The sequence below is a fragment of the Paramacrobiotus metropolitanus genome, unplaced genomic scaffold (assembly GCF_019649055.1).
Source record: "Paramacrobiotus metropolitanus isolate TYO unplaced genomic scaffold, Prichtersi_v1.0 Parri_scaffold0000015, whole genome shotgun sequence".
Classification (NCBI taxonomy): domain Eukaryota; kingdom Metazoa; phylum Tardigrada; class Eutardigrada; order Parachela; family Macrobiotidae; genus Paramacrobiotus; species Paramacrobiotus metropolitanus.
Window position 1 is genome coordinate 764,153 of NW_026570235.1, and position 22,451 is coordinate 786,603.

Consider the following 22,451-nt stretch of genomic DNA (forward strand, 5'->3'; position numbering starts at 1 on the left):
CGCCATTTGTACGACAAGTACAGTTGTACTGCTTGTAGTCTGTTTCTACCGCGACAAAATGACTTTTGAATGCTCTACTCGCGAACTGCCGATTAGAGTATTAATTTAGAGAAAGAAACAAACAGTATCGCACAGACAAACATTCTCATCTTAACCCGTACGATACTTAACTTTCAGCTTAACTACAGCCCACAGGTAAGCCGGGTTGGTCATTTCCGGTACTTTGTTGGTCAACCTGTGCCGCGTAAAAGGCGTCACCCAGACGGAATCCAATACCACGCTCGTAGCCTAATTTGTTATTCGAGATACGCACACTATTCATACTCAACATTTTAAACTTGTCAGTGTGACAAGAAGAAATTTATTAATATTATGTTCTAAAACTGCCATAATTGATCAGTTTGGCAGCTGCCCTATATACGCACATTCGCCTTGCATGAGAAGGCAACGGCAGGTAAGACGCTTCGAAACTAACGTTTTCCTCTTAGCTTAATGTGGGACAGCTTATTCACACAAGTACATAAAAGTAGTAATATAAATCTTTGTTATTATTGCTCAACCTTATTAAAAGCAGTCTGCTGTTTTGCATTTAAATTTTGACAATTTTTTGAGAGTCGTATGGAAAACAATATTTTTTCCCCATTTCGTTAGAAATCAACTGGCGATTTTGATTTGCGCAATCACAACGATTGCACTTTTGCAAAGGATTTCGCATTTTTTTGTATACTTAATTATTGTGTTGGGATGCCGCATAATTATTGTTTATTGGAATCCAGCTGATGTATTTTCACAATGGACATTATTGCCGGAAGTGCAGATGCTGTTCGGTCTATCAGTACGACAGAACTCGTTCATCCGGGCTACCGAGCTGCCCGACGACATTGTCGCCACCAGTCCGATCCGTCATCTTCAAGAGTGCAGCCGTCAGAAGATTCTGGCATCTCCAGCAATCCGAAACCAATTGACTCCAACTTCTGCAGCGATCGGTGATTTCAAATGTCTCATAATATATGCAATATAATATTTTACTTAAACTGCATGACAACGGATCCTTTAAACAAATTAAGTAGTACATGCCAGTGACGGTTGCCACTATAGCCCGTATAATAATGTGTTATATAACTACATTATACTACGTATAAGCTTCAACTTATAATATACGTATATTCAACCATTATATAAACTTCATGAATGATGAAGGCGACGTCAGTTATAATTGTATTGTACCTTTGCCTTATAAATGTGGGCTAGAAAAACGTACACACAAAATTAAAACATTTTATTGCATCTGTTAAAGCAAATTTGACTAACGTCAATTAATATTATGATAACCACTTCCTTGCTAATCGTTTATTCTAACGGTTTTGTATGAGTAGCTACAGGGAATGACAATATGACAGCATGTTTTGTATGATAATCAGCTACAATCCGCGGTCATCAACTTATTTTCAACTTATTTTTTGCGGTCATCTGCTTTCACTTATTTTTGCCATGCATTGTATACGCATACTTTTTACTTACTAGGTTGCACGATTCATTGAAAAAACCGGGCAGCACAGGAAATTTACACGAAGCTTATAAATGTGAAAACGTTACCATAAATTCCCGCACCATAACGCGTTTATCGTCCAAATCTCCCGAAAGTACCGAACGGGAGTTCGACAACATCAGCTATGGACTGCGTGTACGTCTGGGACGGAATCTTCGTCATTCCCATCGTAATTCCTTTGCTAATCAAGTTGAACAGCTCTCCAGTCCCTTCTCCACACTGCCGCCGTTTGATGACCAATGGGGGTAAATAATGCTCCAAGTAGGACGTTATGTTTACCTAGGAGAAATATGATAATTAACTATTGACAAACTGTTTCTTGTTTGGACAGAGCGGAAATATCACAACCTTTAAGTGCCCTTTACAGGTCAGTAGGCCAGCTTAATGCTGGCTTGTTTATTCCGGCTTTAATTAACAGCCGAGCTGGGCGCTAATTTGAGACCTAATTGTTTATGTTTGACAATAATAAGTAGACACAACTTAATGAAAATTATGCACATAATCTCATTCAAGGAATTTAAAATCTATAAAGGCAGTTTTTGGAATAAGACGTCAAAAACTTTATCGTTGTTGATTCACTTGATTGTACATAATCTGCATATCGCGCTATAATTCGTATTTTACAGCATTTTGATTATCATAACTGGTGCGTGTTTGGCGTTCTCATCGCAGCTGACGTCCAATGTGGATAGTATGTACTGCCGGGTGAGTGCAGGTTTACCATAATTTGAGTTTCGCTTTTTTATTGTGAAAATTATTAGGAATTAAGGTAGTGCATTTTATATAATAAATTTAAAATCATTTCAGTATTTCGATTCCGCTCTCCTTTCAATCGGAATCTTCTTTCTGCTAACGTCCTTTGGATTTTTCTACCGTAAGCATAGCTACCGACACAATATCGGCTTTTTCAACATCAATGCCAAGACCAAGGATTCCTGTGACTCCAGTTCGGAAGAAAGTGTCGGTGGCTCGTTTACCGGTTACTTCCGCAAGCAGTTTCTCTGCATATCCGATCCGGCCTGCACAACAATAGAACAGACATCGGTCAGAGTGACGTACAGTGAAGAGGACAGTGCCAGCTTTTATTTGAAAATGGGAGCCTTATCGTTTGCCGTTGGATCCATGATCTATGCCTGCTTGGAACTGGGCGTATTTGTGGAAAATACTAGTTGCTTCAACACCGTAATGGGATTAAATCCGGTTGTAAGCATATCATTCGTGAACGTTTTTCGAAGCTTGAAAAAGGTCACAATTTCTAACGCCGAGTTGTGTTGCAGCTCTTTGTCTGCTTTATCATTCTCCAGTTGTATTTTATCTTCCTTAATTCAAGGGTACGTTTTCCATCCCGATTTTCAAAATTTTTACCAATATTCTGTTTTTCTTAATAGTTGTCACTCAGAAAAAACCGGACAATTGGAAGATTCGTGCTCATGCATTTGATTAGCGCCAATCTGTGCATTTGGTTGAGAACGCTTATTGATGAAACCCTGCATGCTTTTGGAAAAATTCGAGAGAAAAATGAGCGGATGATGTTAATTAACAACAATGAAACCACGACCCAAACACAGATTAAAGAAGACCTTCTGCAAATGCACGACGATAGTCTTGGTCAAGGTATATTATGTTGATACATGCAGTATTCGTGCTATACATGCAGTATTCGTGTTACTCTGTTTTCGTTCTGTTATAAATGCTTGTATCTGTAAACCGTGTCTTGGGTTGCAGGTGGATACAATCCGCTGTGCGTGAATGATGAATCCGTTATGAAAAAGATGATGGAAGAAGCTTCGGTATTTCTTTATCCCTGCATAATCGAATACAGTTTGATATCCGCCGGCATTCTATACAATATGTGGAGCTACGTTGGTTATCCACAGCCGTCGCATCTGCAGCCACACCGCACTGGCGGTACTGTTAAGAAATCCTACGCCGTCGACTGCGACCAAGCGGCCAAAGGGTTGTTTGTCGGCATAATTGTGGTTGTTATGACGGTGGTATCGCTGATCCTGTATTTCCTTTTTCTGGAAAAAGACCACTACGTAGCTATGGCTGTTTTTCAAGCACAGCTCACCGAAATCGCACTGTACAGTATCGGACTGGTGGCAGTGGTCTATGCGTTTATCAACATTACCAAAAACCTGCATAGGACACCAGTGCGCTCCACTACGCTGACGCTGGATGACACGCTTCTGAAAGTCTCAATGGTGAGGTCGGAAAGACCATATTTGCATAACTGCTTTACATTTCATTTATATGTAAATGATAGCGCCAAAATGAGAAAAGGAAAATGTTTGCTTTAGAAATTTATTACGGGACTATACTCTTAATTATTGTTTTTATATGAAGATCTATTTAATCGGCATTTCCGAGTTTAAATTTAGTTTTATGGCATGTACTACTATTTAGTCAACAATTTTATATATAAGCCTAATTGGGCATTGCGAAAAGGTTAACTGTTTAAAAATAAAATTGTTTATTCTATAAAAAACACGTGATTATTGCTTTACTCTTCGGTTAAATGCTTTGTATTTGCAGGTTGGTGTGTACGCTTATTCAATTAGCTGCATAATTGGAGCGTACACAGACGAAACCAACTCGGGAATTCTCAGCATTGTGGTGGCCAGTTTATGTTTGGTCCAAAGCACAGCACAAACGATCTTTATTTTCGATGCCACTCAAAGAACGCTGATATTTAATCCTGGTTATACAAAGCTGTATAGTTCCCCAAACAGGAAGAAGCCAGCAAGGGAAACTGTGACCTTACTGTTGATTATCAACTTCGCTTTATGGGCGACAAATGTACGTACGAAGATGTGCGTATCGAGAAATCATTTTATGAATACTTTTGTGCTAGGTTTTGTGTACACTGCAAGCGGAGTCCAGCCCATCGCAAACCGAATTTTATGGAGTACACCAGTAGGTTTCAGTAGCTGGCTATTCCTTTGAAAAGTACCGCTAGTAAATTTGCGTGAGGATTGGTCTAATAAGGTTTTTTTCAATTTCTAGATGGACTGTTATGCTACATGTTACGGTTCCATTGGTAATCTTTTACAGGTAAAGCGGTAAATGCATCATAAAATTCATTTTGTTGTAAGTATGAGAACGCACTAAATGCATTCAATTACGCAATTCGAGTATAGTCTGTTTAGCCATAGCTTGTGTTTCCGTACGACGTGCGTATGCACTTACTTCTACTTTGAATTCTGCAGGTTTCATTCAACTGCTTGTTTATTTGAAATATGGAAGCGAGCATATAAGGAGAAGCGTCCAGCGCTGAAGGACCATTCGCTGGCCGAACATGTGACCCATGTGTAAAACAGCAATAACGAAATACATTCATGCGACTGTGTATTGGACCGATATCAACACACCGATCTGCTCCTTAATCAAATTTAGACTACAGTACCTTCTTGATTTAAATTATTGAATCTTTCATCAACCTATGCTACGAACTCGAAGCGTGATCGGAAATTCTACGCAAGCAATCAAATCTGGTTCTTCCGGTGATCCTACACCACAATAATTATTTTTAGATAATGTGTTAACGTCAGGAACAAATTAGCCGAATTTCAAAATTTTGTTTTACGATACATTGAGGAAAACTTGCACTTAAATACATACAGGTTCTCGCTTTATTGCATTTCTTTCCAGAATGACGCTTCTAAAACTGTTCAATAAAATAGTTTAAGCAATAAAATGTTGATTAAAAACGACTTTACAGTGCCATGTACTGTGCATATGCAGCCAATCATAATAAGGTGAAATCTATTCCTCCTCGCTGGAACTTCCGTATTGGGCGAGAACACATAAACTGGCTTTCGCACTTTGAGGCTTGCCACTGGATGAAGACGCAACGGCTGCTGATGTCGCCGTAACACGCGTTAATTGACTGGGGGAAGCGGTGGGTGGATTCCCAGTTTCTGTTGGTTGTTTAGGTTTTATAACAATCCCAGCAAATCCCTTTCCCATCCGCAGACTTCCCACACTTTTTTCCCAAGACGGTAAATCCTTATCAGTTTTCGGCTTTTTTGCTATCGACGAATCCGATGTAAGGGGATCCACATTTGAACTAGGAAGAACTGGCATTTTCTTCAGATCATACTCCTCCTCATCGGAACTATCGGAATCATGAAGGCGCTTAATGGTGTTGGAATCGTTGTTGTTGGAGAAAATAGATCTGTAATTAGCGGAACCGGTTAAAAAAGGCCTAACCTTAAAACTATCAGGGTGCAATTTCAGCAGTCTTTCCACTACTTAAGCATAATTCAAAATGACTGCACACACTACAATTATAGTATAAACATTGAAACATTAACAACCATAATCATCAACAGACGTACTTTATAAACGCTTCATCTTCGTCTTCCTGTCGCTTTAGTTCCTGCATTTCTTTTTCCACAGTCATTTTAATTACTTCATCGTAGTTGATGTTTGCCTGGCGGGTGTTGAGGTCCTTCAGTTCCTCCAGAGCTTCGAGCCGGTCCATTTCAAATCTGGAATCCTGTGTCCGCCGTTCCAGTGCCACCATGGGATTTGACTTCTCCTCTTCAATGCGCGCTTCTTCCACCTTCTCGGCCTGTTGTTCTGCCAGACGAACAGCTTGAAAGTTCCTCGTTGCACCATGCTCCAATTCGTAATCCATTTCTTCCAGGTTTGTCTACAACAAACGGTAAAAATCAGCAATCGCTCAATAAAACTCGTTGTTTTTTATACATATAATGCATGGTCAGACTCGCTGTGCAATTTATATAAGCCATGAAACCAACACGATACGCTTTTACACAGGCAAAAACAGTTGAGGACAAGGCATCATTATGCACAGTTAATTTCAAGTAAAACCATGATGAACTTACCTTGAAAGTGATTTCCGACATACATCGCGGACATTTTATATAAAACCGATAAATGCGCAGGCCCAAGTAGCTTTCTCCATCCACGGTTTCTTGTCTGGAGTTAAATTTCTTGCCTACAAATCAAAATGCCATATTAGTACGGTGCAGCGTATAGATACGAGTATAACTACGTAACTGACACTCTTCAATGAATGCGAAAAGATGCTAGCAATTACAATTCATGCGTACAAAAAACACACTCCCAGTATAAAAGGAAAGATCCAGCAACCAAACTCAAGATCAGGATCGGTTACTTATTTATGCTTATATATTTATCTGTATACGCTTCTTGATCTTTTTCCAAAAGGTTTAAAATTCTGGAATTAGAAAAAATCAAACCCAGGAAAAGCAGTATTTCATCTTTCGTATATCCTCAAGAAACACAGGTGACAGTTTTGGTCCATCAACCCGCCGTTACAGGAAGGTAAACTGAATAATTAGTGATAGAAAACAAAGTTTCGTGTAAATTAACCATCCTCCAAACAAAATATTCTGACCTTATAGTTTCAATGGCAAAAAAAAACTCGACGATAGTACTTATCAAAATGCTTGGTTTTCCTTGCCATAAAAACTGCTAAACATACCTTTGTAGATGTACTCTCCACACGTATTGCACCTGGAAGAGCGCAATGTTACTGGAATCAACATACTGCCCAGTGCATAACGACAACTAAAAAGTTTTCTGGCAGTGGAATATTCGGGGAATGCACAACCAAAATTCAAAAGCGGACTCGATACTGACTTCATGTTGCAAGGCGCCATAATGCGCACATTGAACTGGCGGTTCTTCTGGAGACGCAGTCGCGGTAACTTTGATGGATCAAAATCCGGTGGATAATATTTCTACGACAATAAAGCATTCGTATAAGAAACAAATCCAGAATTTGCGAGAAGGCACTCACTACTTACATTCAAAACCTTCCGTTCCGTCATCGTGGATCACAGCCAACTTGTACTCCAGAAGTCCAGATATCAACCAAAACAGACCAGAGTGAGTGATCTTCAAGTACTATTAACCATGAAGAAAATCCTCTCACAATGGCACACTAAAATTTCAATCCGAAATTTCAATCCGAAGAAAATAAGAAGTGAAAAACAGAACAAACATAAGGGTAAAAATATGCATTCCGTTTCTCCTTCGGTCGTTCTCAATGCTTTTCTGATATGCACTTACGTGCGACAACTCAGCGCGCACACTCGTACAGAAAGTAACTGTCTCCTGGCAAGGGCGCACTTGACGCACCGCTTGTTTACGTTCTGGTGTGTTGTCTTGTTCTGAGTCTCTAACTCTCTGACAGTCTGACCGCAAAAATTGGGAGGGATAATTTTGATTTTTGCCGAATGTTGGTTGCGTTTCTCATTTCCAACCGAACTACTCGAGACATTTACCGAACAATGAGCAAAAAGCGGCCAGCTGGTGGAGAGAATGATAAGCTACCGAAGCGTGCGGCTTCGGGATGGATGATGTCGCTGATATCCGCCATCCAAGATCCGCGGCTGCACATCTACTCGGACAGCCAAGTGGTCGTCATCCGTGACAAATTTCCGAAATCCCGGCACCACTACCTGATGCTACCGCGATGTGCCATCGACACACTGACAGACCTCACATCCGCTCACATTCCTTTAGTAGAGCACATGATTGAGCAAGGAAAGCAGTTTACTGCGGGACACATTACGCCGCGCACACGGAATTCCGTTCGATGTGGCTTCCACATGATACCCAGCGTCAAGCAGCTGCACATGCACATTATCAGTCAGGATTTTGACAGTGAATGCCTGAAACACAAAAAGCACTGGAACAGTTTCGCCAGTGAATTTTTTATGGAGGCGGACACCGTTCTGGGCATGCTGAAAGGCGAAGAAAAGATTTTGGTGGATAAGAACAGAGGCGAACAGCTGTTGAAACTGGATCTGAAGTGCCATGTTTGCCACGTGAAGTTACCCACTATTCCGAAACTGAAGGACCATATCCGAACGCATGACAAGGACCGAGGAGCGGACGGAAAACTTCAGGAAAAAAAGATTGAAATCCTGACTTTGGATACAGAACGTGTTGCTTAACGGTACTTACTGCATATTTAAATGATATTTTCTTGTGTGTTGGGCTGTTGGTTTTACGAACATTATAAGAACGTCTACACATCGGCGTCTTTCGTTATATGACGAGTGAGAATCTGTGAGGTGTGTGATAACAAACCGTTCCACGGTTACTGAATTGCTGAGTTACCAAAGTTCGCTGTATCATAGAATGGTTCGTCCATTGTGCACAGCCAGAAATACGAAATTAAAACGAATTGCAGCTTGAAGAAGGCAAACTTTGTTCTACAAATACATATGGGATTTATACTTACAATTGCACTGAGATTACGATTTGTCGATTACTGAAAAATGTCGAAGTCGAACAAATTTTAAATGCTGCATAGTGCATAATATGTTGCTCCAAAACGGCACGGAAAAATAGTTAAACGGCTATCACACCCAGGATTTTCCTTTTAGTATGGAACTATAACTCTACGGTATAAGTTATACTTCGAGATAAAATGCATTCTAAGTGACATTCATTCAAGTGACCGACAACTTCAACAATCATAAAGATTTTTAATTCGATTGGATTTTTTCACATGTATGAACTATTAGTCAGTTAGCGCTATAAGCAACGATGAGGAACGAAAGATGGAAACAAAACGCACGTTACAAGTGATACAAAAAACAACAGAGCAACATCTTATCACTATCCAACACCCACTGGCAGGGGCGCTGTGGCAGTTCAGTATGGCAACTTCGGCGTTTCCACTGGAAGATGTTAACTAGGCCTTTATTTATCTTCCAACAATTCTGCTCACGTGAAAGTTGAAACCATCCTACATCTTTACAAAGGAGGCAGACGAAGTGGAGGAGCAGGCGGTAGACCTGCCGGCGGTCTTACATTCTGCTGGCCGGCTGGTTGTATATTCGTATAAGGCGGTGGACGGCGATCAGGAATGGGCATACCCGGAACAACCGGCTGAGGTGCAATCAACTGGGCTCTGCGCTGCACATTATTGGAAATATCATTCACGGAATTTCCTGGATTACGAGCTGGTGCAGGTGGGCGTTTAAAGGAAACGGCAGGATGATTCGGCCGGTTCGAAGTAACTCCCTGCGATGTACTGGCTCCTTCATTTATGCCGTAATAAGCATGAATGTCCCGCACAGATCCGTGAAAATTGGGACCCGTAGTGCCCGGTGCAGGAGGGCGTGGATGATAGTACGGGTTAGCCGACATATTCGAGTAAGCTTGTGCGTTATTCTGCATGTATGCTTCGCGCTCTAGATGCATCTGTCGCTCCACAATTTCCGAGACTTTCTCGATTATCGGCCGATAAATTTTGATAAAAACATCTCCTCCATTCTCATTTTCTTTGTTTTTGTTCTTTTTCTAAAAAGCAAAGCGACGAATTAGCTATAAAAATAAAAGCTTTGTTCATAAGAAAAACGGCTTAATGTGAGCCGTAGCGGTCTAACAAATAAGGACAGTTCAAATTTACAATCTCAGCTTACCCAGAGGTTACGAGTAAGAGATGATACGAGATGTTTAACACTCGCAATATCGTTAACAACCAACTCAAAAGGTGCAACATTCTGTTTGTTAATTTCATTCACGGCTCGTTCCCTATCAATCGCGGCCGTTCTGAGTATATCAGTTGGTCCACGTTCTTCAATTTCAAATTCAGCCCAGGCCACCAGCTGCTCTTCAAACGATAAGCAAGGCTCTACAGGTTCCAACAAAGAGTCGAAATTTTCCGTTCTGACAATTTCTTTCGTAAACTTTTCCAGCAATATCTGCATGACCTTATCATTAGGTGGCAATGGCGGAACAAACGCAGTCTCAAACGGATGCTCTCTGTATGTGAAGAAATCTTCACCGAGGCAATTAAGAGGTTTAGCATGCTTTTCTTCCAGCACTCTGTTAAACATCGATTGCTTGTCAACTTGGATTTCAAAAATCTTTTCTTCGCAAATACCCTGCAACCAAACAAGTGCATTACAGCCGAAACAAACCAACTAAAAGATTTCGTACAGCAGTGACGAGCCGATAAACATGCACAGGTTTCGTTTGGCCATAACGATAAGTGCGGAACAATGCCTGACGATCTACAGTTGGATTCCACATAGGTTCCAAAAGTACGACGCGATTGGCTCCAGTAAGGTTGATTCCTTGACCAGCTGCTTTGATCGACAGAAGAAAAATAGAACAGCTAAAAGAAGCAACACATAAGTTCGACACAGATAAAACAAAACAAACCAAATCAAAGTAGAAACATTTAGTTTCTTTCGTACTCGTCTATACCAACTTTCATTTGGTTCGAACGTTACTGCACGAAATATGCGTTTGGGGTTCAATTACTTTCGATTAGAGTTGAATTTGTTAATCAAGCCCTGCCGTTTCTCTTGGGGCACACTGCCATCTAAAGCCAAATAATTTACTCCACGAAGCATCTGGATCTCTCTCCCATTTAAAGTCAGCAATTTTTCGCAGTGGATCTTTTCCAAAAGCTCTTCAACAACCGCAAGGACAACTTTTCGGTCTGAGAAAATCAACCTACAAAAACCCAAACATCGTAACAACGAAACGTCGCAGAAGTATACCGTAAATAAATGCAACAGCGCGCAACTACTCATACAATTTTTCTTCATTGATGAGACACTGCACGATGATTTCCCGCAGGATCAGAGTTTTGGAACCGAGTGTCACGTCCAGCTCATCCGCAGATGGCAGCAAATTGTCAAACCAAAATTTAAGCGGTGCAGCGGCATTCTGACCTTCCACATCGGATACATCGGAATCGCTGTAAAATTGCAGGATACCATATGGTAAACAACCAAAGCTAACCTTAAAAAAATATCTCTTGCCTTTCAGCTCCGTCACCGTCCTGTTGTCGTGATGCACGGTGCTTCCTTTGTTCAAATCCTTTTTTAGCCTGCGAACACTGTAACTATTACAAAATATTACTTCAAAATTTTCTGATGTTTTAAAAAACCAGAAAAAACACAGAAAACGCATAGGGTGTTACCGTTTAGTTTTTGAAACAGAATTGGAACACTATACAGATAGATGCTCAGTACAACACGGAAACATTATAAAAAGAAGGCGTAAATGGCTAAAATCAGAAATTGTGCAAGTACGTAATTATTAAATGTACCTTACGAATTTCGTTGTCCAGATCCTTTTTGACGCACCGTGGATTAAAGCTGATGAGCTGCACACTCTTCACGCAGTACAATACTTGCCCGCCTTTGTAACCATTTGCAATGCCGGACTCCTTGATATACGCGCGGTAAAGCGCTTCCTGTTCAGCGGTCAATCGGACACGAATAACATGCTCGGTCTTAGCAGGAAGACGTTCAGTGAGAATGGAAACACCTCTCAGTTGCAAACAAGCCGACAGGGTCTCCCGCAAGACGTGACTCCGCTTCTTCATGACTGATTTCGTCTGAACCTCAGCATCCATTCTAGAACCAGCCTTGATAGGGACCGAAAATCGGTTCTGAAACTCTTTCCTGGAGCCCAAAAGGCTGGGCTTAATAAAATTCACCATTGTCCAATCTGCAAAATAACTGTAGCACTAGCAAAATGTCATCGAGTAAGTATCACAACAAACTGAAAACTGAGCAATAATTTCATGGTCACTCACATTCGTCTAAATTATTTTGCAAAGGTGTCCCCGTCAATGCTATGCGCGCCGTGGTTGCGATTTCCGTAATTATTTTCGTTTTTAAGGATTTTGAATTCCGTAACTCATGCGCTTCATCACAAACCACAATGTCGGGTCCTACGGAAAAAGCCGTAAACGAATAACCTCTTCACGCTTTACAGTGACCAAACCATTAACTAAGTACCCGGCTCCAGCAAAAATTTGCGGAATTCTTCGGACAAAGGGGCACCCGCTTTGCACATTGTTGAAAACATCATGTACGACATCATCAGAAGACCACCGTTTGATTTCCAGGTTTTCAATAATTTCAGCCTTGCAACCGGAGTTTTATATTCTGTGAACGTATATGCCTAAAAAGCAGAGTTAACAAAACATCATTACTTGTAATTATAAATTTTGAAAGAGGTCAAACAAGTATCCAAAATACAATATCTGATGCAGATATAGCAATAATAAATATAATCTTCAATTTACCTTGATCGTCAGATCTTTCGGGATACCTTTCATCCATTGGACACACTCGTTTTCCCAATTTCCAATAGTGGAAGCAGGACACAAGACCAAGCAAGTCTCAAGATTGAGAACTTTATTGGAAAGAATCGCTTGCATTAAAGATATAACCTGCCGCAGTAATCAAATGTGGTCATCGCTTTGAGGAGGCTATTAGTACTAGCAGTTTCGCTGGTATAATCTTACTTTAAAAGCAGTTATAATACCGTATGTGTATCATATAGACACATACCTGCACCGTTTTCCCAAGTCCCATAGAATGCGCCAAAATGCAGCCACCAAATGGATGCTCACAAGAAAACTTGTATGATTCAATAACGTTCCTGTACATGAATTTAACACCACTTTTCTGGTGCTCCTCCAGCTTGTTCCATAACCGTTCGTAGACTTCGACTCGATAAGGTATTTCCTCTTCCACAAATTCATCCAGAATATTGCCTTCGTACTAGAAATCGAGGGTACAAATTAACTCAAATTCTTTAATCTGGCCAAAGCACCCATGTTAAAAGACAATGGCACAAAAAATCTCCTTACCATTGGTAATTCTTCCAGTCGTTTCTTCCTCTCCTGCTCCGCCTTAAGAGCATTTCTACTCTCTTTTGACAAATCTTTGTCTGATATAATTTTAACTTTGCTGCGAACCTGTAAATCCTCTTATAAATTATTTACCGCTACCAAAGCATCGATTACAAGATACGTACCGGTAACCTTTTCTTTTTGGACGTCTGAGAAAGCGGTTTCTCCTTCACCACATGGCTGTTGAAGTTTGGCATATTACTTACAGAAGTATCTGAATCCGTCACGTCTTCCTCTTCACATCGAGAATCCTCAGAACTTAAGTCTATCATTTCAATATCTCCGCCACCACCATCACTGTCTTTGTCCGGTTCGTAATCGGAATCCGATTCCAAGCGTGATCTGTTTTTTCCGGAGGATGATTTTTTGGGACTTCGTGTCACAGGGGCACCGAAATCATCATCCGATTCTCCAGATGTGCTGTTCTCTTTGTCTTCATCGGTAGAAATTTCTTTTACAGAGGGTTCCCTCACCGATTTCTTTGGCGAACTTCCAGTTCCAGTCTTGACTAGCTTCTTAGGAGAATTACTCCTGGAGTGGACGACAATAACCGAATCTTCCTTTGATTTAGTAGCAGAAAGGCGGATTTTGTCGGACTTCTCACGTCGTTTGATTTCATCCGCTGCAGGGTCTTTTCCAAACAGTTCAGTCAAGCCGGCAAAAATATCCGCATCCGACATTCCATTTTCTTCGGCAGCGATTTCGGGTTGTTTTTTATTGTTCTCCGGAATCACTGTGGTTTGTTTACCACTTTCTTCCTCTTCTTCCTCTTTCTCGGAATCATCAAAACCGGATTCTTCGTCACTGTCAGTGTCAGACTTTCCATCTTCCATGTTTTCAGCAACGCTTCCGTTTACTGCTGCATCATCTTTTACTTTTTTCCGCTCGGCCTTCAAACGGGCTTTTTTAGCATCTTCTGCTTCTTGCACATCCTTCATAGCATTGTTAACAAGTTCATCCACATCTATTAAGAATTCGACATAGTCGCGAGCAGAAATTTCAAAAAACAGAAAATTCTACCAGAATCCAATTCGATTTCGTCCCCCAGCAGAGATTCCTCCGACCATTCCTGTGTGCACGGCAAATGCGGATGTTCGACTTTTAAATCGTCTGATTCCTCTGAATCTGAGAATCCGTCCGATTCCTATACAAAGCAGAAGTAACATGTCAGTGCTTTTCTAGATTCAATCCATTTTCCCTTCTCACCATCTCAACATCACCCGCCGTTTTCAAGATATCATCGAAAAAACTGTCCTGAAATACACGTACACATTCAAGCACTACAGCCACTGGACATACAGAAAAAAGTAGATACTAACAAGTAACGCAGCAGCTTGCGATTTCTTCGCTTGTCTTTTTCTTCCATCGGGATTCTCGCGCCTCTCTGTTTCAGTCTTCTCAGTAGATGCAGCATTTGCATCGTGTGGGGTAGCCAAAATTTCATTGACCTAAAAAAAGGCAGACAACTTACTATGGCCGGTGGTCATCATAGTATCATTAAAAAATTCAGCGACCCCAAACAAAGCTGTGCAATTGTCTAGTTGCTATTTCTTGCAATGCTTACCACTTGTGCGATATCTCCTGAGTTACAATCACCGTCCTCGCCGCTGCTGAGTTCTGTGGAATTTAATGAAAATAATTACGACCAGGTAGGATACATGCGAGTGATAACAAGTAACTGCATTTATATAACCGACACAAACCTTCGTCACTATCGGAAACGTATTTCAAAGATTTCACGGCAGCCGATACCGTTTCCTTCTTTTTAAATAAGGATTCCTTCTGGAAATCGAGATCATCTAACTGCTTTTCAGTAGCGTTCTTGTCCAGTAAAGCATTTAAAAGTTTAGCGAATTCATCATCACCATGCAGTTCTGGCATAATTCCAGTGGACATTTTAGAAGCACCGGATCGCTGACGAGATGCTGACTTCATTTGCTTGGCTTCCGTTATATTCGATCTCTTCTCGTTGTTTAAAGTGTCGGCGTTGTGAGCAGCACCGTATTCGGCAAAATCTTCCGAAGTTGGCGGTGCTGGAGGCGCCAAAACTTCTAATTCAAGATCAGGCATTTCCGAATCCGGAGAGCTTTTCTCAACTATCACGGTGAGATCATCTGTCGAGATCGCTAAGTCAGGAACATTGTGGTTTTCCTTCGACGATAATACTTCGGCATCGGCTTTATTTACAGTTCCGTCATCGCCATTGTTTCGAGATGCCGAATTTGCAAACTTAACTAAATTTTGCGGGAGTTCTTGAGCATGAGCACCAGATGACGGCAATACATCTCCATTATCGCTGCCGGTCTGCTCCTCCGGGATAATCAGTTCCATACCATTAAGAGATCCACACTGGCGCAGAAAATTCAAACAAAATGAGATCACATCAGGATTTTCGGCCGTTATCGGTGCCTGAACGACCGTTCTTTTGGTGCAGATAACTGGTTCATGTTTTCCGAAAGAAAACTTGATCGTTTCTTCAATAATAACGGGTACTGGTGGTATCTGCGACTGTCCAGTCAAAACTCCAACAGGTGCCGTCGGCACCGATGCAGGCTCTATGTTACGCAGTGGTACGCTTTCCATTTCATGTGAGGACAATATCACTGGAGTTAGAGAAACGCTTTTTTCCAAAGGTTGATGCGGAATATTTTCCACAGATGTTGCTTTTCGCAGGACTGGCAGCAGTACAACGTCCATTTCACGTGAGGACAAAACTGCGGGAGCAGAACTATCTATTGTTTTCGAAGACTGATTTGAGACAAGGCTGAGTTCCGCGGGTGATGCTCGCTCGGGAAGCGCATTTTCGGCCTGCTTTGGGAATGCTGTCGTTCGCTGATCTGGCAAAACGTCGTCACTCGTACCCAAATCCATGGGTTCATCTACCGAAGCATCACTTTCCACGACAGCGCCCACACTATTTAGGCTCACGTCATGGATATCAACATCCATAGCCATTTCCAAAACAACCACTATAACAGTTATAAATTTATAATCAAATCACATGCCAGCTAACTGTATAGCAGACACAAACATTAAACACCAGATGCCGATGATAGTCAGATGCACTAAAAATCCGTTCAGGCCAACATACCTTGAGAAGCGCTGGAAACATTCAAAATGCTGCGATTCAGTTCTTGCTTCACTATCGGTTCGATCGTGCTTGATTTTGCTGCATCGTTCTCCGAAGGCGTTTTCACCGTTCCCGTCGCCCTATCCCGGCTTTTGTAATAGAAAAACGTATTAAACACCATGCACCCTAATTTGAAAGAATAATAACAACTACGAGTACACTAAACAAAGAAATAATAACTATTTATATTCGTATTAATCGTATATACGTTCGCACTAAAATTTAATAAATGGTAGCGAGCAAAAATGTTTGCTCCTTATTCTCTCTCCAAAATTAAATTAATTAAGTCTCCCAAATTACTTAACCATAAGCTAAAAATTATTAAGTATTATACCTTGGGCCTTCCACTGCAATCTGTTCCGAAGATCTGCGACCCACCGTACCATCCATTACGCGCTGAAGGGAAGTGCCCAAAACTAAAAGACGCACAGATGTAACTCGGCGAGAGTGCACACAGGAGAAAAAAATCATTGTACAAGACTGGGTTTGCCGAAATAATTGAAGTACCTGTATAGTAGATCGCTGCTGCGAACTGACTGTTGTAAAATTTATTGCTAAATTGTCGCCGTGCTAAACTAAATTAAGCGAATTAAATCATACCAAGCGTATTATTAAGATCCCTGGATGAAGCAGAGAAACCCGTCGAATCATTTCCCTGTGCCCCGTCCAAACTGAAATCTTTAATCGGGCTGACCGTGAGCTGAAAAATTAATAAAAGCAAATGTGATCAAAATTAAGAATGGGAGTTCTCCTGGTCAAGACTTCAAGCTTTTTCATTAATTACAATTTACAACCACTTTATTAAAGGCTTTAATTACCGATGGAAGATCAGTAGTTTCAAGGCGAGCGCGTTTTGGCGTGGACGTTAGCTGCATCTTTGAAGCAGCGATTTTAACAATAGCTGGTGGTCGGCTTTTATTCGTTGTATCCTTCAAACTCGTGGCTGCAGCACCAGGTTTCACTCCGCTGCTGGTGCTTGATCCAGATGAAGAAGGTCCATCAAGTGTCGTTTTCACCTTCGCGGGCACGGGCACTTCTTGAACAGCGTCATCACCTGATGCCTCTCCGCCTCTAATTTTGGGACGAGGAAATCCATTAGACGTGCTGGGCTGCGGAATGGTTTTCTTGGCAGTAGCTCGTTCCCGAGTCGAACCAGACAGAACTCGCGGTTCTTGTACAAGTTTTTTCACAGTCTTCTCCGTATCCGCCGACAAGGTTTTAGTCCGGCAGACGCGCTCAGTTTCTTTTAGCTTTCGATTTAACCACTTGACGCGCTTGTCATCGTTCTCCGTCGGCTGAAAGCCCGTGCGCTCCATTTCATCTTCGCGAACCCGTTTCAATTCTTTATTCAGCAGGTCTGTTCTTTGGATAGCAACTGGGTCTGCAGCTTTCGCCACCGGTCCCTGTGCTTTGGGAAACCTTTCCGTGGGAATATGTGGCATGCGTTCGAATTCACTGACAAATAAGAAATTTCAAATGGATCTTCCTTTCAGTTTCAGACTGTCGGAACTAAGAGAGCCACTGTTCTAAATCTGCATCACACGCGAACTCGTCGATGCATGCACGACGGGACTCGAGATTCGGCGACAGCACAACAGCATATTAAGTTCTTTAGGTTGATATCGAAATTCGGGATTACATCTTCGGAAGTGCAAAATATAAGCAAAACCACTATCAGTTGTTCGCAAAACGAAAAACAGCAGACAAACATGTCATCCACTGGCCCACTTTTCAGTTTTCGATGATGTTTTCGCGCCAGTTACGCATAGTCACGGTATTGACTTGCTTATATAAGTAATTGCGCGCAAACGGTAGGTGCCCGCTCAAAATATGTGGCGGTGCCGGACGCGCAGGCGACCTTGACCGGAAATGGTTTTTGATCGTTTTTCTCCAATCAGTATTAGCCTAGCAGACTTGACGTTCTCGTCGTCCCGACTGTAATAATTGCTTAACAAAATAGTGGGGAACAGACACCTGGAAAACGCACTGACAATGAGATGTTTCATGGCTGAAAAACCAAACGGACCAGTCACCCGGTCATCAACACTCATACCGGCATACGGGATGAGCCAGGTCCCAGGGGGCAAGTTTTAAGAGTAGGCCTGCACCGCCCACAATACGAGGCTGACTTCCTCTGATTTTTCTTTTATCTTGCGACCTGTAGTCAATTTTCTTCTGATACTCGTACTGAGGAGATTACCTGAATTGTGATTAGTGTCAGAAGCAATCATTCGGAATTTCCACAGAGAAGTGCGAACTTGGAAAAAGGTGAGGCATAAATCGCTACGAGTAGTTCTTGTTCGTCATATCTACAGTTTTTAAGGCTATGTACTTAATAAGAACACCTTGAGTAACCAACATTCTTTTACGTTAAACTATGATAAAAAAACAACTGAGTACTGAGTAACCATAAAGATCTCCACCCAGAGATTCACAGTTCCGTAAACCATGGTTTAAAAAATAAAGCACTTTAACATATTCACACAGTGTGCGCCGTTCTAAGCGAAACGGAATGACTCCTGATACCGGAATTAAGGTTTGAAAGCATCCTACGAAAAGAGCGTACCACGTTCCCCAACCCTAACCGTAATCCTACGAGTCTAACAACAATTAGGAGAACACATATCACAGCAATAACTTTCAAGATAAACACAAATGTCTCTCCACCGGGAGAAACCGACGTATCCGAATCTGGCAGGACATGATGAACATACTTCCCGGGATCCATTTTTCTTTCATCTCGCTTTAATTTCAAGCGATCTTTCAACAAATCCGACTCTTTCTTCTAGAAAAGATTAACAGTGCACAAAGGAATGAGTAATATGCACATTAACATAAGTTATACAAAAATATAAAAACGCTTACCTTATGATGGTCTGTTCCAACAGCTACCGCCAGCGTAGCCTTAAACATGATCACGCTCCCAGCTGGATTGATACGGAATGGAAGAACATCAGTAGACTGCATTAATCCATAATCTTTTTTCGTGAAAAGATCTTTGATATAGTAACCCCCAGAGTGCGTCAAACCATAGAATGCTAACTGTTTGTAGAACGCAAAAGGAGTACCATCCACGCGGCGATTCCAGCAGACTATTAACAATAGCGAAAAAATTTCTATTTTATTGTTTATTGTCAGTTTGTCAATAATTGCAACCCATCATACCAACGGCAAAGGAAGCCCACGTTTCGTTACCAATCTGACTCACTGGTAATACCGGCCGCCGCCAAACTTCGACTCCTTGACCCTGAAAACAAAGCACACACATTCCATGCATTTCTATTCGCTCAATCAAATGCACCGATGTCTGATTGCCATTGAGGGCATTTCTCATCTTTTTTGTTAAAAAAGCGGCTAGGAATGCACTTACTTGTTGTGCTGATAATATCTGACGTCCTTGGATCCCCAGAGGATCCTGATCAACTTCGATAATATCTCTATTCAGTAGAATTTCTTTGAATTCCGGCCTAAGATTCCTGAGATCATTGGACATCATAAGAGGAGCAGCCAAAATAGCCCAAATTGCCATTTGCGACTCCGACTGGCCCAACCTATCAACAAGTTTTTAAAAAAATTAATTTTCATGGGTAGCGCGAATAAGTATTTGAAATTCAATTCACTTACGACAAACCGAAATTTCCTATTATCAACATGTCGGGATCGTTAAATGCGCCTGGTCCAGCTATTGCGGTGAGCACATCTTGATTCGCTGCGTACCACTGAATAATTTCCGTGATGGATTCATAGGTATCTTGAATATCCCCATAATTTCGCCAAAGATTGCAGTTCTCACGTATGCCGGTCCAGTTCACCTGTGTACAAAACACATCAAGATACGTAAAGATATACAAACATACAGATTAAGCTTCCTCCAGAAATGAATCGAGCCAGCCTATTAATTTACAAGCGAAAGATAAATTTGCAACGTATGCGCACCATCATTTTGCGCTCCACTTGGTAAGCAGGCCAACTGCAGGAGTATACGATTTTTCGACCAGTCTCGTTGAGATATTTTCCAAATTTAGGATATGCTGTAAAATCCAGTCAAGTTACTGAATAACGTACAGATATTTCTGGTACGTACATCATGAAACAACTACTCACCGACATCAAATTCTTTAGGGTCTTTAAAGCAGCCATCCTGCAAAGAACAAAATTATCAGCACGAACTGCAATAGAACTGAATTTAAATTAAACACTAAGCGCACAAGTTTGAAGTAATCCACATCCCATGAAGCAAACGTATCCGCATCAATTCTCTCATAACCCTCACTGCCAATAAAGCCGATACATGTTTTGGTCCCAATATCTTGATATATTCCCAACTTCAATCCGAGAGAATGAACCTGTGTCGCATTCATATACGTATTGCAAAAGTAAAACAAAAATTCGACGTAAGTTTCACACAATCAGCGGCCCATGGCACCCACATAGTCTGCCAAATATTTAATGCCATGCGGAAATCTGCCTGGATCGGCCTGCAGTCTACCGGCGGAATCTCTTTCATTCAACATCCAGCAATCTAGAGTAGAAAAAAGCACAACAGTCCATTTTGTGCTTTTACCGAATCGTCAGTTGACATACCGTCAATTATGACGTAGTTGTAACCGGCTTCCTTAAATCCATCTTCAGCTATACGTTTGGCCATGGTCATAAACAAATTTTCACTACAATGAAAACAGTCGCACAGATGCAAAAAAAACTTTAGGAGCATACTGGCATCGATACCACTACCGCGCAAAACGGCAAAACATACCTAATGCAATTTTCCGGATCATTTTTGCAGTCCATATTGCAGCGAAACCTTTCCCAAGCCAACCAACCCATTGGCGGAGTAAGAACTAAAAATATATTTACAGCTGAATTAACTGAAAATAATGAAATCAAAACGAAAAGAACAACAAATCTATCCTTGACCCATATAGTCGGAAACCAAATCTAACTCATTTCCTTTACATTATCCATAAAACTACAAATATGCATGCTTGACCAATGCGCAAATGCTCAACTCTAAAAGCGAGGTTTGTACACAAATTACAACTGACCAACTGAATTCGCAGAAGTCCGTAAATGGGTCTTCACTTTTCACGATCAACAACAAATTTCATTCACAGTGTGATTACTGACTGAACAGGTGGATTTGCGCCAAGTACAAACAGTGTAATTTTACAACCTGTGCTGTACTTACCCAACCCATTGTCCAAAGATTTTCCGGTCGGTGGCAGGAGTAAGAATCCACATCCCACAATTAACAGATTTCTTAAGAGCATGATCGAGCATTGCGTTAAAAATACCGGAATTTCTCAACTGTGGATGGATGGATGGATGGATATCCAAATTGAATACAGTTTGCAATCACGCCACCATGTGGCAGTGTGCGACAGGACGCAACAAATCCAGTTTTTACAACTACTGTAACAGCAGATAGCTGCAGGCGATGCAGGGGTGTACCTGCAGTTTACTGCCGCTGCTTTGTCATTGTGAATTTGTGCTACAAGCGAGGCAAAAATGCATAATCAGTTAACAACTATAATAACGAGGTATCATATTAGATCCTGTCAGTTTCATTCACGGGACATCATAAGGAGAAATCACGGGAAACAACAGATTTAGAGATTCTTCAGAATCGAATAAACAATGCTACGACCAATCTGAGGAAGCATCTGCAAGCCGATAGCCCGATACGCGCAAAATAAACTTTCCAAGTGGTTAGCATATATCACACATTGCGATCACGGCCTCTTTTGCGCAATGAATGGAAGACCAAGAAAATAAAATGAGAATGACCGAGACGTCACGGACTCACGGTTGCGTTATGCCGAAGGATGCTGCGTGTGCAAGAAGAACAAACAAACGAAAAATGAATGTATTTGTGTGATAAGATCGCTTCCTGCGTTAGCAAACTGTAGCGCAAGTTAAAAGATCAATCACACCACACCAAACCCGAAGATTACAATATTTTCAAAAACTAAGCAAAACTTTTTGTGAATTGTCGTAGCTTGCAAACTGCGTCGAAAAACAAACAGGTGACGAAAACGATAAGTACTTTTAATAAACCAAATTAATAATAACAGTTGCAGTAGTCTGAGTAGTGG

The 22,451-nt window shown here is 41.3% G+C and overlaps 5 protein-coding genes across 5 annotated transcripts; 2 read left to right on the forward strand and 3 right to left on the reverse strand.

The window, feature by feature from the left end:
• Positions 1-350: 350 nt before the first annotated feature.
• On the forward strand, positions 351-4,957 carry LOC129585037 (proton channel OtopLc-like). Its single transcript, XM_055477548.1, has 13 exons — positions 351-454; positions 777-986; positions 1,525-1,794; positions 1,881-1,916; positions 2,176-2,254; positions 2,357-2,752; positions 2,827-2,880; positions 2,938-3,163; positions 3,275-3,753; positions 4,085-4,348; positions 4,404-4,465; positions 4,556-4,603; positions 4,759-4,957. Exons 2-13 carry the CDS (start codon positions 793-795, stop codon positions 4,862-4,864), a joined length of 2,214 nt encoding a protein of 737 aa, XP_055333523.1. The 5' UTR covers positions 351-454; positions 777-792; the 3' UTR covers positions 4,865-4,957.
• Positions 4,958-5,140: 183 nt separating this feature from the next.
• Positions 5,141-7,586, reverse strand: LOC129584991 (splicing factor YJU2-like). The gene is made up of 6 exons (XM_055477466.1): positions 7,351-7,586; positions 7,184-7,284; positions 7,026-7,057; positions 6,403-6,515; positions 5,890-6,206; positions 5,141-5,726 (listed from the first exon to the last, which is right to left on the reverse strand). The coding sequence occupies exons 1-6, from the start codon at positions 7,372-7,374 to the stop codon at positions 5,315-5,317; spliced, it is 999 nt and encodes a 332-aa protein (XP_055333441.1). The 5' UTR covers positions 7,375-7,586; the 3' UTR covers positions 5,141-5,314.
• A 145-nt stretch (positions 7,587-7,731) lies between these two features.
• Positions 7,732-8,738, forward strand: LOC129585019 (aprataxin-like). Its single transcript, XM_055477522.1, has one exon. It carries the CDS (start codon positions 7,783-7,785, stop codon positions 8,503-8,505), a length of 723 nt encoding a protein of 240 aa, XP_055333497.1. The 5' UTR covers positions 7,732-7,782; the 3' UTR covers positions 8,506-8,738.
• A 284-nt stretch (positions 8,739-9,022) lies between these two features.
• Positions 9,023-18,091, reverse strand: LOC129584969 (transcriptional regulator ATRX homolog). The gene is made up of 22 exons (XM_055477427.1): positions 17,175-18,091; positions 16,957-17,056; positions 16,691-16,772; positions 16,318-16,445; positions 14,930-16,195; positions 14,791-14,843; positions 14,546-14,674; positions 14,433-14,480; positions 14,247-14,370; positions 13,352-14,190; positions 13,185-13,292; positions 12,883-13,095; positions 12,615-12,761; positions 12,325-12,490; positions 12,120-12,257; positions 11,628-12,031; positions 11,338-11,405; positions 11,109-11,273; positions 10,832-11,026; positions 10,505-10,682; positions 9,985-10,449; positions 9,023-9,862 (listed from the first exon to the last, which is right to left on the reverse strand). Exons 1-22 carry the CDS (start codon positions 17,796-17,798, stop codon positions 9,314-9,316), a joined length of 6,189 nt encoding a protein of 2,062 aa, XP_055333402.1. The 5' UTR covers positions 17,799-18,091; the 3' UTR covers positions 9,023-9,313.
• A 545-nt stretch (positions 18,092-18,636) lies between these two features.
• Positions 18,637-22,422, reverse strand: LOC129584925 (alpha-N-acetylgalactosaminidase-like). Its single transcript, XM_055477356.1, has 12 exons — positions 21,545-22,422; positions 21,113-21,197; positions 20,941-21,023; positions 20,787-20,878; positions 20,565-20,702; positions 20,461-20,497; positions 20,293-20,387; positions 19,981-20,168; positions 19,727-19,907; positions 19,522-19,603; positions 19,222-19,448; positions 18,637-19,141 (listed from the first exon to the last, which is right to left on the reverse strand). Exons 1-12 carry the CDS (start codon positions 21,624-21,626, stop codon positions 18,836-18,838), a joined length of 1,596 nt encoding a protein of 531 aa, XP_055333331.1. The 5' UTR covers positions 21,627-22,422; the 3' UTR covers positions 18,637-18,835.
• Positions 22,423-22,451: the final 29 nt, after the last annotated feature.